Source organism: Oncorhynchus clarkii, unplaced genomic scaffold (assembly GCF_045791955.1).
Source record: "Oncorhynchus clarkii lewisi isolate Uvic-CL-2024 unplaced genomic scaffold, UVic_Ocla_1.0 unplaced_contig_9169_pilon_pilon, whole genome shotgun sequence".
Lineage (NCBI taxonomy): Eukaryota > Metazoa > Chordata > Actinopteri > Salmoniformes > Salmonidae > Oncorhynchus > Oncorhynchus clarkii.
In genome coordinates, this window is record NW_027259640.1 from 3838 (window position 1) to 22922 (window position 19085).

General features: G+C 48.6%; 1 protein-coding gene across 1 annotated transcript; it reads left to right on the plus strand.

Moving 5' to 3' along the window:
* Positions 1–2170: 2170 nt before the first annotated feature.
* Positions 2171–18530, plus strand: LOC139400586 (A disintegrin and metalloproteinase with thrombospondin motifs 3-like; the record flags this gene model as incomplete). Its single annotated transcript, XM_071145355.1, has 5 exons — positions 2171–2284; positions 2376–2521; positions 11853–12028; positions 17401–17534; positions 18265–18530. Coding segments are annotated over 5 exons (807 nt in total), but the record flags the coding sequence as incomplete, so codon positions are not given.
* Positions 18531–19085: the final 555 nt, after the last annotated feature.

Genomic DNA, 19085 nt, shown 5'->3' on the forward strand with positions numbered 1-19085 from the left:
CGATCAAGTGTTTATACTCCACCAACGAAACTAGATCATCAAATGTTAAAATGTTCAGGAGAGAATTCCAGGACCATGGAGCTAAGTAATTAAAACTATGTTTTTTGTGAAGGTGTGATAGGTGACGCAGTTTTGTGTGTCTGATGGCAATGTGTTCCAGACACGGGAAGCTCTCGCAGAGAAAGCAGATTGACTAAAGTTGCTTTTCCTTAAGGGAACTATACAGTCACCTCTCATGGCAGACCTTGTGGATCAGCTGCCATGACTTTGGGTTTTCTGTTTAACTAAAGTATTGAGTGGCGGGGGAGCCAGGCCATTTAGGATCTTGAATACAAGACATGCGTCGGTGTATTGCTCAAGATTTTTCCAACTCAGGAGCTCATACTTTCTGAGGATGTAACAGTGATGATTGCTGTTGGGCTTCCTATCAAGCACTTTGAGAGCCTGTTTGTACAGACTGAATGTGTTATAATGTTGTACAGCAATCTCGGCCCAATGTACTGACGTGACATACATGTTGTGTGTATGTACTGACATGTGGCCTACTTGTTGTGTGTGTGTACTGACATGTGACCTACTTGTTGTGTGTCTGTACTGACATGTGACCTACTGGTTGTGTGTGTGTACTGACATGTGACCTACTGGTTGTGTGTGTGTACTGACATGTGACCTACTTGTTGTGTGTGTGTACTGACATGTGACCTACTTGTTGTGTGTCTGTACTGACATTTGGCCCTACTTGTTGTGTGTATGTACTGACATGTGACCTACTTGTTGTGTGTCTGTACTGACATGTGACCTACTGGTTGTGTGTGTGTACTGACATGTGACCTACTTGTTGTGTGTGTGTACTGACATGTGGCCTACTTGTTGTGTGTATGTACTGACATGTGGCCTACTTGTTGTGTGTGTGTACTGACATGTGACCTACTTGTTGTGTGTGTGTACTGACATGTGACCTACTTGTTGTGTGTCTGTACTGACATGTGACCTACTGGTTGTGTGTGTGTACTGACATGTGACCTACTTGTTGTGTGTGTGTGTGTACTGACATGTGACCTACTTGTTGTGTGTGTGTGTACTGACATGTGACCTACTTGTTGTGTGTGTACTGACATGTGACCTACTTGTTGTGTGTGTACTGACATGTGACCTACTTGTTGTGTGTGTGTGTGTACTGACATGTGACCTACTTGTTGTGTGTGTGTGTGTACTGACATGTGACCTACTTGTTGTGTGTGTGTGTGTGTGTACTGACATGTGACCTACTTGTTGTGTGTGTGTGTACTGACATGTGACCTACTTGTTGTGTGTGTGTGTGTGTGTACTGACATGTGACCTACTTGTTGTGTGTGTGTGTGTACTGACATGTGACCTACTTGTTGTGTGTGTGTGTGTACTGACATGTGACCTACTTGTTGTGTGTGTGTGTACTGACATGTGACCTACTTGTTGTGTGTGTGTGTACTGACATGTGACCTACTTGTTGTGTGTATCTACTGACATGTATGTGTAACTGATAGATGCACACACACACTACATGTTCATGTTTTTAAATGGAAGTATTTTGTCTGTAATGTATTTTTCGATATATGTGTTGGACCCCAGTAAGACTAGCTGTCTCCTAATGGGGATCCTAATAAAATATCAAATGCATTCAGCCATACACATACATTTTTTAAAATAGTTTTTTTATTTCACCTTTATATTAACCAGGTAGGCCAGTTGAGAACAAGTTCTCATTTACAACTGCTAGCTGGCCAAGATAAAGCAAAGCAGTGCGACACAAACAACAACACAGAGTTACACATGGAATAAACAAACGTACAGTCAATAACACAATACAAAAAAACGATCTCTATACAGTGTGTGGAAATGGCGTGAGGAGGTAAGGCAATAAATAGGCCATAGTAGCAAAATAATTACAATTTAGCAAATTAACACTGGAGTGATAGATGAGCAGATGATGATGTGCAAGTAGTGATACTGGTGTGCAAAAGAGCGAAAAAGTAAATAAAAACAATATGGGGATTAGGTATGTAGATAATGATATGCCATACTGCAGCTGGCTGACTGGCTTCCTGAACATCTCCTGTCAATCGTTCCATTGGAACTCCAACCCAGTAAACCACAGACACCGTTTTAAAATGTATTCTTCTTCTTCTTTCAGTTTCGCACATTTGACCCATGTAAGCAGCTGTGGTGCAGTCACCCTGACAACCCATACTTCTGCAAGACCAAAAAAGGCCCTCCTCTGGATGGTACTGAGTGTGCTCCTGGGAAGGTGAGAACTCCTCCTAAACTATGCATGACTACGTAACCATTAGCTCAGCTTGTTGTTGTGTCTGTCTGACTGTCCTTTGTCTCCTCTATAGTGGTGCTATAAAGGTCACTGCATGTGGAAGAATGTCAACCAGGTGACGCAGGATGGCTCCTGGGGCTCTTGGACGAAATATGGTTCCTGTTCCCGCTCCTGTGGGACCGGGGTTCGCTTCAGAACTCGCCAGTGCAACAACCCAGTGTAAGACCCGGCACACGTTCCCCCAAGCTCCTAACCCCTCCCATAGCACCACACTCCTCCTAACCGCTCCCATAGCACCACACTCCTCCTAACCCCTCCCATAGCACCACACTCCTCCTAACCGCTCCCCTAGCACCACACTCCTCCTAACCCCTCCCATAGCACCACACTCCCCCTAACTCCTCCCATAGCACCACACTCCTCCTAACTCATAACCCCTCCCATAGCACCACACTCCTCCTAACCCCTCCCATAGCACACCCCTCCTAACCCCTCCCATAGCACCACACTCCCCCTTACCCCTCCCATAGCACCACACACCTCCTAACCCCTCCCATAGCACCACACTCCCACTAACTACTAACCCCTCCCATAGCACAACACTCCCCCTAACTACTAACCCCTCCCATAGCACCACACTCCTCCTAACTCGTAACCCCTCCCATAGCACCACACTCCTCCTAACCCCTCCCATAGCACCACACTCCCCCTAACTACTAACCCCTCCCATAGCACCACACTCCTCCTAACTCCTCCCATAGCACCACACTCCTCCTAACCCCTCCCATAGCACCACACTCCTCCTAACCCCTCCCATATCACCACACTCCCCCTAACTGCTAACCCCTCCCATAGCACCACGCTCCTCCTAACTCCTAACCCCTCCTATAGCACCACACTCCTCCTAACTCCTAACCCCTCCCATATCACCACACTCCTCCTAACTCCTAACCCCTCCCATAGCACCACACTCCTCCTAACCCCTCCCATATCACCACACTCCCCTTAACTACTAACCCCTCCCATAGCACCACACTCCTCCTAACCCCTCCCATAGCACCACACTCCTCCTAACCCCTCCCATAGCACCACACTCCTCCTAACCCCTCCCATAGCACCACACTCCTCCTAACCCCTCCCATAGCACCACACTCCTCCTAACCCCTCCCATAGCACCACACTCCTCCTAACTCCTCCCATAGTATCACACTCACCCTAACTACTAACCCCTCCCATAGTACCACACTCCCCCTAACTACTAACCCCTCCCATAGCACCACACTCCCCCTAACTACTAACCCCTCCCATAGCACCACACTCCCCCTAACTACTAACCCCTCCCATAGCACCACACTCCTTCTAACTACTAACCCCTCCCATAGCACCACACGCCCCCTAACTACTAACCCCTCCCATAGCACCACACTCATCCTAATCCCTCCCATAGCACCACACTCCTCCTAACCCCTCCCATAGCACCACACTCCTCCTAACCCCTCCCATAGCACCACACTCCTCCTAACCCCTCCCATAGCACCACACTGCTCCTAACCCCTCCCATAGCATCACACTCCTCCTAACCCCTCCCATAGCACCACACTCCTCCTAACCCCTCCCATAGCACCACACTCCTCCTAAAACCTCCCATAGCACCACACTCCTCCTAACTCCTCCCATAGCACCACACTCCTCCTAACTCCTCCCATAGCACCACACTCCTCCTAACTCCTCCCATAGCACCACACTCCTCCTAACTCCTCCCATAGTACCACACTCACCCTAACTACTAACCCCTCCCATAGTACCACACTCCCCCTAACTACTAACCCCTCCCATAGCACCACACTCCCCCTAACTACTAACCCCTCCCATAGTACCACACTCACCCTAACTACTAACCCCTCCCATAGTACCACACTCCCCCTAACTACTAACCCCTCCCATAGCACCACACTCCCCCTAACTACTAACCCCTCCCATAGCACCACACTCCCCCTAACTACTAACCCCTCCCATAGCACCACACTCCCCCTAACTACTAACCCCTCCCATAGCACCTCACTCCCCCTAACTACTAACCCCTCCCATAGCACCACACTCCTCCTAACCCCTCCCATAGCACCACACTCCTCCTAACCCCTCCCATAGCACCACACACCGCCTAACCCCTCCCATAGCACCACACTCCTCCTAACCCCTCCCATAGCACCACACTCCTCCTAACCCCTCCCATAGCACCACACTCCTCCTAAAACCTCCCATAGCACCACACTCCTCCTAACCCCTCCCATAGCACCACACTCCTCCTACCCCCTCCCATAGCACCACACTCCTCCTAACTCCTCCCATAGTACCACACTCACCCTAACTACTAACCCCTCCCATAGTACCACACTCCCCCTAACTACTAACCCCTCCCATAGCACCACACTCCCCCTAACTACTAACCCCTCCCATAGTACCACACTCACCCTAACTACTAACCCCTCCCATAGTACCACACTCCCCCTAACTACTAACCCCTCCCATAGCACCACACTCCCCCTAACTACTAACCCCTCCCATAGCACCACACTCCCCCTAACTACTAACCCCTCCCATAGCACCACACTCCCCCTAACTACTAACCCCTCCCATAGCACCACACTCCCCCTAACTACTAACCCCTCCCATAGCACCACACTCCTCCTAACCCCTCCCATAGCACCACACTCCTCCTAACCCCTCCCATAGCACCACACTCCTCCTAACCCCTCCCATAGCACCACACTCCTCCTAACCCCTCCCATAGCACCACACTCCTCCTAACCCCTCCCATAGCACCACACTCCTCCTAAAACCTCCCATAGCACCACACTCCTCCTAACTCCTCCCATAGCACCACACTCCTCCTAACCCCTCCCATAGCACCACACTCCTCCTAACCCCTCCCATAGCACCACACTCCTCCTAACTCCTCCCATAGCACCACACTCCTCCTAACCCCTCCCATAGCACCACACTCCTCCTAACCCCTCCCATAGCACCACACTCCTCCTAACCCCTCCCATAGCACCACACTCGCCCTAATTACTGACTGGAGCAGCAGGTAGCCTAATGGTTAGAACAATGCAGTTAACACACTGTTCCTAGGCTGTCATTGAAAATAAGAATTTGTTCTTAATTAACTGACTTGCCTTGTTAAATAAAGGTAAAATAAAAATGCAATTACTAACTCTAACCCTCTAAACCTCTCCCATAGCGAGAGCGAGGGAATTAGAGGGATTGTACTTAAATTCACACAGGACACCAGATAAGACAGGAGAATTATACCAGATATAACACATGCCATATCTATCGGCCCCATCTCACTATTTCCAAGCAAGATGGTGCCAATAGAGATGGCAGCTTTGCTTCTAGTCCTTAGGAAACTGTGCAGTTTTTATTTTATTTTTTATTTTCTTTCTTACATTGTTAGCCCAGAAAACTTTAAGTGTTGTTACATACAGCCGGGGAGAACTATTGGATATCAGCGAGACGTCAATTTACCAGCACTACAACCAGGAATACGACTTTCCCAAAGCAGATCCTTAGTCTGCACCTCCCAGGGCATTTGAACTGATTCCAGAGGCCACCAGAAACAACGCCGCCGGAGGAGAGGGAGCCGGAGCGGTCTTCTAGTGAGGCTTCGGATGCGCGCACACTACTCACAGCTAATGTCCAGTCCCTAGATAACAAAGTCGACAAAATTGCTTTCCGAAGAGATTTCCAGGATTGTAACATATTCTGTTTCACGGAGACATGGCTAGCTGGGGACATGCTGTCGGAGTCCGTACAGCCAACGGGATTTTCAGTCTCTCTGGTAAGAAAAAGGACGGGGTGTGTCTTTCATGATTAACGACTCATGGTATAATTGTAAGAACATACCAGAACTCAAGTCCTTTTGTTCACCTGATCTAGAATTCCTCACAATAAAATGCTGACCGTTTTACCTCCCAAGAGAACTCTGCTCGGTAATCGTCACAGCCATGAAAATCCCCCCGCATGCTGATACCAAGACGGCCATCAAGGAACTTCACTGGACTTTATGCAAACTGGAAACCATATATTCCGTGGCTGCATTTAATGTAGCTGGGGATTTTAACAAAGCTAATCTGAGAACAAGATGGCGATTCCAACATGGCATAGCAGTCGGAAATGTGTTTGTCTTGTCACGTGTTAATAGTCTGTAAATAGTCTGTTTTTCATTATTTTTCGTATATATTTTAATCTCACTTTCCATCTAGGAACTAAATATACTTTCCTGCAACCCGCCTCACCCAATGTGGTATGGATCTGCTATTTTTTTATGCCTCATAACTGGAACCTCTAGCCAGCAAACTAGCTACTAGTCATTGTTAGGCGCTACTAGCGGTCTTCACCTTTAGCTCGGACAATTACCTGCCAGTATGTACAGCGCAATATCAACCCAGAGCATATCAGACTGCTTTTCTATACCACGTCACCGGATTCCTGCCGCAATCTCTGGACCATTACACCGGATCATCGCAGCTAGCTAGCTGTAACTGAGTGGCTATTTTGGGATAACGCCTCTTGTTCCAAAGCAAGCACCAGTTAGCCTTGAGCTAGCCTTGAGCTAGGCCCATCTCCCGGCCAGCCAACAGAGTATACCAGCTATTTCTTGGGCTACAATACCTCTTTTGCCATTTGGCCTGGACCCTTTATTGTCGACACGGAGCTCCGCCGATCCATCACAACTGGTCTGCCGACGTAATCGTCCGATGTGGTTTCAACAGGCTTTTCCGTTGCGATGTCGCTGAAGACCCATCTGCTAGCCCCGGCCCGCTAGCTTTCTGAATGCCGTGTCTCTCACTCGCCTAGCGTAGTAGCGAATACTGAATGGCTCCCTGACTCACCTATTGCTGCTCATTGGACCCTATGATCACTCAGCCATACAGCTGATGCCTTCTGGTCTGTTCATTAATACTGTATCTCATTTTGTTTATCTGTCATCCCCAGCCTCGAACTCAGGTCCTGTGTACCTAACTGACCCTCTCTATTCATCACCGTTTACCCCTTGTTGTCTTAGCTCTCCCGACCAATTTCCATCCCCAACTACTACTAACATTTTCCGTCAAGATAGAACTGCCAAAGGGGGCGGAGTTAGCCTGCAGAGGTCTGTCTTACTATCCAGGTCTGTGCACAAACAGTTCGAGCTTCTACTTTTAAAAATACACCTTTCCAGAAACAAGTCTCCCACTGTTGCCACTTGTTATAGACCCCCCTCAGCCCCCAGCTGTGCCCTGGACACCATATGTGAATTGATTCCCCACCATCTATTTTCAGATGTCGTGCTGTTTGGTGACCTAAACTGGGATATGCTCCCCGGCCGTTCTACAATCTAAGCTAGATGCCCTCAATCTCACACAAATTATCATGGAATCTGTAAACATGGGCACCCTCATAGCTATTGTTGTGTCTTTGGCATCATTAAACTGAAGATAAATCCTTATCAAAAATTCTCTGTAATTATTATTACGTGATTAAACTACTTAATCATGTAACTGTAATTAAATATTCAGATTACAAAGTTATCATTTTCCTAATATAACTTTCAGATATTTTAATATCTAATCATTTAGTCTTCTTATTAATGAATTATGATACCGAATTCCTAGCTTCAGACTAGTAATTAGTATCAAAGATTTGTTCTTATTTTGTCGTTATCGATAGTCTAAGAGTTTAACCACGTGGTATGGTTAAAAGATTCAGCAATCTCCCTTTGTGATGAGGTACTGGTCTGGTCTCAAACCTTAGCCCTCTCGTAATTGAGGTAAGCTTGGTCTAAAGATAAATTCCCAAGGTGGGGGTTTTATGACGCCAGGTCCTGTCTGTGCCCCTGGGGGCGTGCCAAGGACTTAGTGAAACTTTAAACAGAAATACAATTCTCTCACATTAACATCATTACAAAGCATCACATCATTTCACAAATAGTTTCATCTTTACTCATTCATTTTATACAACAATTAGATGTAAGCCTCATAACTGAGATTCTTGTATAAACAGGGTTATGGTAATGTGGCTGTATTGTCTCTCATGAGTTTCACAAAATTGTACCAATTGGACCAGTTCGTAGCTGGCTACGTCACCAACCTTTTATACATTCTCCAGAACATGAATATTGTTCAGTTCTCAAGTTCTGTGAGGTGGAAAAAATTCATTTGTTCTCTCTATGAAAACTCACTCTCTTATACTCTGGCCATGAGGAGAGAATCTCCTTCAGGAATTTATGACCTGCCTAACAGAGCCTGGTGTAGGGAGTATAGAGAGAGGGGGGATGGTGCTCGCTGTACCCAAAGAGGGCAACGTCATGACAAGATCATCCTAACTAACTCGCCCTCCAAATACGCCTCTGCTGTCTTCAAACAGGATCTCAGCGATCACTGCCTCATTGCCTGCATCCGTAATGGGTCCGCGGTCAAACGACCACCCGTCATCACTGTCAAGCGCTCCCTAAAATACCTCAGCGAGCAGGCCTTTCTAATCGACCTGGCCTGGGTATCCTGGAAGGATATTGACCTCATCCCTTCAGTAGAGGATGCCTGGTTGTTCTTTAAAAGTGCTTTCCTCACCATATTAAATAACCATGCCCCGTTCAAAAAATATAGAACTAAGAACAGATATAGCCCCTGGTTCACTCCTGACTTGACTGCCCTTGACCAGCACAAAAAAATCCTGTGGCGTACTGCATTAGCATCGAATAGCCCCCGTGATATGTCTCTTTTCAGGGAAATCAGGAACCAATATACACAGGCAGTTAGGAAAGCTAAGGCTAGCTTTTTCAAGCAGAAATTTGCATCCTGTAGCACAAACTCAAAAAAGTTCTGGGACACTGTAAACTCCATGGAGAATACGTGCACCTCCTCCTAGCTGCCCACTGCACTGAGGCTAGGAAACACTGTCACCACCGATAAATCCACTGTAATTGAGAATTTCAAGAAGCATTTTTCTACGGCTCGCTATGCTTTCCACCTGGCTACCCCTACTCCGATCACCAGCCCTCCACTCCCCACAACAACTCGCCCAAGCCTCCCCCATTTCTCCTTCACCCAAATACAGACAGCTGATGTTCTGAAAGAGCTGCAAAATCTGGACACCGACAAATCAGCCGGGCCAGATAATCTGGACCCTCTCTTTCTAAAATTATCTGCCGAAATTGTTGCAACCCCTATCACTAACCTGTTCAACCTCTCTATCGTATCGTCTGAGATTCACAAAGATAGGAATGCTGCCTCGGTCAAACCATCTTCTAAGGGGGAGACACTCTAGACCCACTTTTCTACAGACCTATATCTATCCTACCCTGCCTTTCTAAGGTCTTCGAAAGCCAAGTTAACAAACAGATTACCGACCATTTCGAATCCCACCGTACCTTCTCCGCTATGTAATCTGGTTTCAGAGCTGGTCATGCGTGCACCTCAGCCACACTAAAGGTCCTAAACGATATCATAACCACCATCGATAAGAGACATTACTGTGCAGCCGTATTCATCGACCTGGCCAATGCTTTCGACTCTGTCAATCACCACATTCTTATCGGCAGACTCACCAGCCTAAATTTCTCAAATGACTGCCTTGCCTGGTTCACCAACTACTTCTCTGATAGAGTTCAGTGTGTCAAATCGGAGGGCCTGTTGTCCGGACCTCTGGCAGTGTCTATGGGGGTGCCACAGGGTTAAATTCTCGGGCCGACTCTCTTCTCAGTATACATCAATGATGTCGCTCTTGCTGCTGGTGATTCTCTGATCTACCTCTACACAGACAACACCATTCTGTATAACTCTGGCCCTTCTTTTGACACCGTGTTACCAAACCTCCAGACGAGCTTCAATGCCATACAACTCTCCTTCCATGGCCTCCAACTGCTCTTAAATGCAAGTAAAACTAAATGCATGCTCTTCAAACGATCGCTGTCCGCACCTACCCGCCCGTCCAGCATCACTACTCTGGACGGTTCTGACTTAGAATATGTGAACTACAAATACCTAAGTGTCTGGCTAGACTGTAAACTCTCCTTCCAGACTCACATTAAGCATCTCCTATCCAAAGTTAAATCTAGACTCGGCTTCCTTTTTCGCAACAAAGCATCCTTCACTCATGCTGCCAAACATACCATTATAAAACTGACCATCCTACCAATCCTCGACTTCGGCGATGTCATTTACAAAATAGCCTCCAACACTCTACTCAATTAATTGGATGCAGTATATCACAGTGCCATCCGTTTTGTCACCAAAGCCCCATATACTACCCACCACTGCGACCTGTACGCTCTTGTTGGCTGGCCCTCGCTTCATACTCGTCGCCAAGCCCACTGGCTCCAAGTAATCTACAAGTCTCTGCTAGGTAAAATCCCGCCTTATCTCAGCTCGCTGGTCACCATAGCAGCACCCACCCGTAGCATGCGCTCCAGCAGGTATATCTCACTGGTCACACCCACAGCCAATTCTTCCTTTGGTCGCCTTTCCTTCCAGTTCTCTGCTGCCAATGACTGGAACGAACTGCAAAAATCACTAAAACTGGAGACTCATATCTCCCTCACTAGCAATAAGCACCAGCAGCTCACAGATCACTGCACCTGTACATAGCCCATCTGTAAACAGCCCATCCAACTCCCTGATCCCCATACTGTGTTTATTTATTTATCTTGCTCCTTTGCACCCCAGTATCTCTACTTGCACATTCATCTTCTGCATATCTACCATTCCAGTGTTTATTTGATATATTGTAATTACTTTGCCACCATGGCCTATTTATTGCCTTACCTCCCTTATCCTACCTCATTTGCACACACTGTATATAGACTTTTTCTTCTGTATTATTGACTGTAAGTTTGTTTATTCCATGTGTAACTCTGTTGTATGGGTCGAACTGCTTTGCTTTTTCTTGGCTAGGTCACAGTTGTAAATGAGAACTTGTTCTCAATTGTTCTCAACAAAAGTTAATTTAAAAAAATGCCCAGCCATGTTAGAGTTATTTGTAAACAATCTAGCACGTTAGCTAGGTAGGTAGGTAAGTAGGTAAGTAAGCTAGGTAGGTACGTTTTAGCACATTTTAGCTGGTTAGCCTATCTAAATCTTGTAAATATCATGGCCAGATTATGTGCCCAGGGGCCTCGACCCCTAGGAAGCCGCCATTGATTTTGTTGAGTCACCCAGGTATCATATGAACACACATAAGACATGGCAATACAATTGGATTTGATTTAACCTGGCAAAATGTGTTGAATTGCAGGAAAATAGCTTTAATACTTCAAAATGTTCTCTCGGCCCATGGCAAAAAGTGTAGAAGCGGTGTGAACAGTTTGGGGTCGGCACGGGCCGTGCGGTGTTTTTTTTTTGATAAATGACAATATCCATCCGGACCTTTTACCACACACACACAGGACATTTGTGTGACTGAACTTTCTCAAATAGTATTTGAGTACCCCTGCACTACCAGATAGTAGATATGTTTGTGTAATTTAGAAAATGTATAATGTTGATAGTGTATGTTTCTCCCCTCTCCTCAGCCCCTCTAACGGCGGTGGGGACTGTCCCGGGGTGAATTATGAGTACCAGCTGTGTAACACGGAGGACTGCCCCAAACACTTTGAGGACTTCAGGGCCCAGCAGTGCCAGCTACGCAACTCCCACTTTGAGTTCCAGAACACCAAACACCATTGGCTGCCCTATGAGCACCCTGACTGTGAGTAGTGTATTCACTGTTAGAAAAAAGCATTGCAAAAGGGTTCTTCAGCTATCCCTATAGGAGAACACTTTTTTTTTTTTGCTTGCCATGGAGCACCACTGTGCCTCAACGTGCCCTATTAGCCAGTGATGGAGCACCACTGTTCATCAACGTGCCCTATTAACCAGCGATGGAGCACCACTTTGCCTCAACGTGCCCTATTAGCCAGCCACGGAGCACCACTGGGCCTCAACGGGCACTACTAGCCAGCCACGAGCACCACTGTGCCTCGACATGCCCTATTAGCCAACCTTGGAGCACCACTGTGCCTCAACGTGCCCTATTAGCCAGCGATGGAGCACCACTGTGCCTCAACGTGCCCTATTAGCCAGTGATGGAGCACCACTGTGCCTCAACGTGCCCTATTAGCCAGTGATGGAGCACCACAGTGTCTCAACATGCCCTATTAGCTAGCGATGGAGCACCACTGTGCCTCAACGTGCCCTATTAGCTAGCCATGGAACACCATTATTCCTCAACGTGCCCTATTAGCAAGTCATGGAGCACCACTGTACCTCAACGTGCCCTATTTGCCAGCCATGGAGCACCACTGTACCTCAACGTACCCTATTAGCTAGCCATGGAACACCATTATTCATCAACGTGCCCTATTAGCCAGCCACGGAGCAGCACTGTGCCTCAACGTGCCCTATTAGCCAGCCACGGAGCACCACTGTGCCTCAACATGCCCTATTAGCCAGCCACGGAGCACCACTGTGCCTCAACGTGCCCTATTAGCCAGCCACGGAGCACCACTGTGCCTCAACGTGCCCTATTAGCCAGCCACGGAGCACCAATGTGCCTCAACGTGCCCTATTAGCCAGCCACGGAGCACCACTGTGCCCTATTAGCCAGCCACGGAGCACCGCTGTGCCTCAACGTGCCCTATTAGTCTGCCATGGAGCACCACTTTGCCTCAACGTGCCCTATTAGCCAGCCACGGAGCACCACTGGGCCTCAACGTGCCCTACTAGCCAGCCACGAGCACCACTGTGCCTCAACATGCCCTATTAGCCAACCTTGGAGCACCACTGTGCCTCAACATGCCCTATTAGCCAGCGATGGAGCACCACTGTGTCTCAACATGCCCTATTTGCTAGCGATGGAGCACCACTGTACCTCAACGTGCCCTATTTGCCATCCATGGAGCACCACTGTACCTCAACGTGCCCTATTAGCTAGCCATGGAACACCATTATTCCTCAACGTGCCCTATTAGCCAGCCACGGAGCACCACTGTGCCTCAACGTGCCCTATTAGCCAGCCACGGAGCACCACTGTGCCTCAACGTGCCCTATTAGCCAGCCACGGAGCACCACTGTGCCTCAACGTGCCCTATTAGCCAGCCACGGAGCACCACTGTGCCCTATTAGCCAGCCACGGAGCACCACTGTGCCTCAACGGTCCCTATTAGCCAGCCACGGAGCACCACTGTGCCTCAACGGGCCCTATTAGTCTGCCATGGAGCACCACTGTGCCTCAACGCGCCCTATTAGCCAGCCACGGACCACCACTGTGCCTCAACGTGCCCTATTAGCCAGCCACGGAGCACCACTGTGCCTCAACGTGCCCTATTAGCCAGCCACGGAGCACCACTATGCCTCAACGTGCCCTATTAGCCAGCCACGGAGCACCACTGTGCCCTATTAGCCAGCCACGGAGCACCACTGTGCCTCAACGGTCCCTATTAGCCAGCCACGGAGCACCACTGTGCCTCAACGTGCCCTATTAGTCTGCCATGGAGCACCACTGTGCCTCAACGTGCCCTATTAGCCAGCTACGGAGCACCACTGTTCCTCAAAGTGCCTTATTAACCAGCGATGGAGCACCACTTTGCCTCAACGTGCCCTATTAGCCAGCCATGGAGCACCACTGGGCCTCAACGTGCCCTACTAGCCAGCCACGAGCACCAATGTGCCTCAACATGCCCTATTAGCTAACCTTGGAGCACCACTGTGCATCAACGTGCCCTATTAGCCAGCCACGGAGCACCACTGTGCCTCAACGTGCCCTATTAGCCAGTGATGGAGCACCACTGTGTCTCAACATGCCCTATTTGCTAGCGATGGAGCACCACTGTGCCTCAACGTGCCCTATTAGCCAGTCATGGAGCACCACTGTACCTCAACGTGCCCTATTTGCCAGCCATGGAGCACCACTGTACCTCAACGTGCCCTATTAGCTAGCCATTGAACACCATTATTCCTCAACGTGCCCTATTAGCCAGCCACAGAGCACCACTGTGCCTCAACTGGCCCTATTAGCCAGCCACGGAGCACCATTGTGCCTCAACGTGCCCTATTAGCCAGCCACGGAGCACCACTGTGCCCTATTAGCTAGCCACGGAGCACCAGTATTCCTCAATGGGCTCTATTAGCCAGCCACGGAGCACCATTGTGCCTCAACGTGCCCTATTAGCCAGCCACGGTGCACCACTGTGCCTCAACGTGCCCTATTAGCCAGTCATGGAGCACCACTGTACCTCAACGTGCCCTATTTGCCAGCCACGGAGCACCACTGTGCCTCAACGTTCCCTATTAGCTAGCCACGGAGCACCAGTATTCCTCAACGGGCCCTATTAGCCAGCCACGGAGCACCACTGTGCCTCAACGTGCCCTATTAGCCAGCCACGGACCACCACTGTGCCTCAACGCGCCATATTAGCCAGCCACGGACCACCACTGTGCCTCAACGTGCCCTATTAGCCAGCCACGGAGCACCACTGTGCCTCAACGTGCCCTATTAGCCAGCCACGGAGCACCACTGTGCCTCAACGTGCCCTATTAGCCAGCCACGGAGCACCACTGTGCCTCAACGTGCCCTATTAGCCAGCCACGAAGCACCACTGTGCCCTATTAGCCAGCCACGGAGCACCACTGTGCCTCAACGTGCCCTATTAGCCAGCCACGGAGCACCACTGTGCCCTATTAGCCAGCCACGGAGCACCACTGTGCCTCAACGCGCCCTATTAGCCAGCCACGGAGCATCACTGTGCCTCAACGTGCCCTATTAGCCAGCCACGGAGCACCACTGTGCCTCAACGGGCCCTATTAGTCTGCCATGGAGCACCACTGTGCCTCAACGTGCCCTATTAGTCTGCCATGGAGCACCACTGTGCCTCAACGTGCCCTATTAGCCAGCTACGGAGCACCACTGTTCCTCAACGTGCCCTATTAGCCAGCGATGGAGCACCACTGTGCCTCAACGTGCCCTATTAGCCAGCCATGGAGCACCACTGTGCCTCAACGTGCCCTATTAGCCAGTCATGGAGCACCACTGTACCTCAACTTGCCCTATTTGCCAGCCATGTAGCACCACTGTACCTCAACGTGCCCTATTAGCTAGCCATGGAACACCATTATTCCTCAACGTGCCCTATTAGCCAGCCACGGAGCACCACTGTGCCTCAACGGGCCCTATTAGCCAGCCACGGAGCACCAGTATTCCTCAACGGGCCCTATTAGCCAGCCACGGAGCACCACTGTGCCTCAACGTGCCCTATTAGCCAGTGATGGAGCACCACTGTGCCTCAACGTGCCCTATTAGCCAGTGATGGAACACCACTGTGTCTCAACATGCCCTATTTGCTAGCGATGGAGCACCACTGTACCTCAACGTGCCCTATTAGCTAGCCATGGAACACCATTATTCCTCAATGTGCCCTATTAGCCAGTTACGGAGCACCACTGTGCCCTATTAGCCAGCCACGGAGCACCACTGTGCCTCAACGTGCCCTATTAGCCAGCCACGGAGCACCACTGTGCCCTATTAGCCAGCCACGGAGCACCACTGTACCTCAACGCGCCCTTTTAGCCAGCCACGGAGCACCACTGTGCCTCAACGTGCCCTATTTGCCAGCCACGGAGCACCACTGTGCCTCAACGGGCCCTATTAGTCTGCCATGGATCACCACTGTGCCTCAACGTGCCCTATTAGCCAGCTACGGAGCACCACTGTTCCTCAACGTGCCCTATTAACCAGCGATGGAGCACCACTTTGCCTCAACGTGCCCTATTAGCCAGCCACGGACCACCACTGGGCCTCAACGTGCCCTACTAGCCAGCCACGAGCACCACTGTGCCTTAACGTGCCCTATTAGCCAGCGATGGAGCACCACTGTGCCTCAACGTGCCCTATTAGCCAGCCATGGAGAACCACTGTGCTTCAACGTGCCCTATTAGCCAGTGATGGAGCACCACTGTGCCTCAACGTGCCCTATTAGCCAGTGATGGAGCACCACTGTGTCTCAACATGCCCTATTTGCTAGCGATGGAGCACCACTGTGCCTCAACGTGCCCTATTAGCCAGTCATGGAGCACCACTGTACCTCAACGTGCCCTATTTGCCAGCCTTGGAGCACCACTGTACCTCAACGTGCCCTATTAGCTAGCCATGGAACACCATTATTCCTCAACGTGCCCTATTAGCCAGCCACGGAGCACCACTGTGCCTCAACGGGCCCTATTAGCCAGCCACGGAGCACCATTGTGCCTCAACGTGCCCTATTAGCCAGCCAAGGAGCACCACTGGTCCTCAACGTGCCCTATTAGCCAGCCACGGAGCACCACTGTGCCTCAACGTGCCCTATTAGCCAGCCACGGAGCACCACTGTGCCTCAACGTGCCCTATTAGCTAGCCACGGAGCACCAGTATTCCTCAATGGGCTCTATTAGCCAGCCACGGTACACCACTGTGCCTCAACGTGCCCTATTAGCCAGCCACGGAGCACCACTGTGCCTCAACGTGCCCTATTAGCTAGCCACGGAGCACCAGTATTCCTCAACGGGCCCTATTAGCCAGCCACGGAGCACCACTGTGTCTCAACATGCTTTTTATTTTGTTTCATTTGTACTTAACCTTTATTTAACTTGATTTAGATTGCATCAAATCAAATTTGATTGGTTACATACACATATTTAGCAGATTTTATGACGGGTGTATTGAAATGCTTGTGTTCCTAGCTCCAAAAGTGGAGTAGTATCTAACAATTCACAACAATACACATCTAAACGTAAAATAATAGAATTAAGAAATGTAGCAATGTCGGAGTGGCATTGACTAAAATACAGTAGAATAGTATACAGTATATACATATGAGATGATTAAAGTGGCTAGTGATTCTATGTCTATGTAAATATGGCAGCAGCCTCAAAGGTGCATTGTTGAGTAACCGGGTTGCAGCCGGCTAGTAATGGCTGTTTAACAGTCTGATAGCCTTGAGATAAAAGCTGTTTTTATTTTTTTTTAAAGCCCGACAGGATGCTCTCAATAGTGCATCTGTAAAAGTTTATGAGAGTTTTAGTTGCCAAGTCAGCTGTACTGTGTTTCAGCCAATAAGAGGTGCCACCTGTACTGCCAGTCGAAGGAGACTGCTGACGTGGCGTACATGAAGCAGCTGGTGCATGATGGGACACGCTGCTCCTACAAAGACCCCTACAGCATTTGTGTCAGAGGAGAGTGTGTGGTGAGTAACCTAACTCTAACCTAATCTTAACCTAACCTAACTATATCAGGGGAGAATGTTAGGTGAGTAACCTAGCCTTAACCTAACCCAAACCTAACCCTACAGCATCTGTCAGGGGAGTGCCTTGAGTTGACTACCACTCTGTGATACTATTATTAGTATTATTATTTTTAATTTAACCTTTATTTAACTAGGCAAGTCAGTTAAGAACAAATTCTTATTTACAATGACGGCCTACCTCGGCCAAACCCGGAACGACACCGGGCCAGTTGTGCGCCACCCTATGGGACTCCCAATCATGGCCGGATGTGATGCAGCCTGGATTTGAATCAGGGACTGCAGTGACACCTCTTGCACTGAGATGCAGTGCCTTAAACCGCTGCGCCCCTCTGGAGCCCCCCAAAGATATTGTGTTAGGGGAGAGTGTGGTGATATTCTGGACAAACATTGACAGTGAATGTTCTGAAATATGAATGCTCAAGAAGGTTACAGGTAAAAGGTAGCAGAGTATCAGATTAATGTTGAAGATAAAATCATGTATTTGAAGTGAAAGAACCAGCTTAAAATGTCTCTCCTTCAGAATTAGTCTGCATCTTTACTGAATGTCATGTTTTGCCACTAGCTAATCAAGGGTTTAAACTACAGCTTCAAGCTTGTTACAAATATCACTCCTGATTTCCCAAAAACAGACTTGACGGGTCTTGCTTTTCTGTGTGGTTCTGTCTTCCAGAAAGTTGGCTGCGACAAAGAGATTGGTTCCAACAAGGTGGAGGATAAGTGTGGAGTGTGTGGTGGGGACAATTCTCACTGTCGTACCATCAAGGGAACCTTCACCCGCACCCCCAAGAAAGCTGGTAGGGGACACATAACACTGCAACACACATCCACATCAGTCCATCACCTAGCAACAGTCCTCTCACTGTGTCCATCACCAAGCAACTGTCTTCTCACTGTGTCCATCACCTAGCAACAGTCATTTCACTGTGTCCATCACCTAGCAACAGTCCTCTCACTGTGTCAAGCACTCCGTCCACATTTTGTGTTTCATATCAAAATGTAATTGTATTTGTCGCATGTGCCGAATACAACAGGTGTAGATCTTACCGTGAAATGCTTACTTAATAGCATTTCCCAACAATGTCGAGTTTTTTAAAAGTAAGGAAGAAAAAAATGTGCTAAATAAACTGAAGGAAAAATAGTAACACAACACAATAAAATAAAAACAAGGCTATATACGGGGGGTACCTATATATAGCTGATGATGGTATTGATGGTGGTGTTGGTTATGATGATATTGATGAAAGTGATGGTGGTGATGATGGTATGGATGATTGTGATGTTGATAGTGATGATGGTATTGTTGATAGTGATGATGGTATTGATGATAGTGATGATGGTATTGATGATAGTGATGATGGTATGGATGATAGTGATGATGGTATGGATGATAGTGATGATGGTATGGATGATAGTGATGATGGTATTGATGATAGTGATGATGGTATGGATGATAGTGATGATGGTATGGATGATGGAGGTGATGTTGATAGT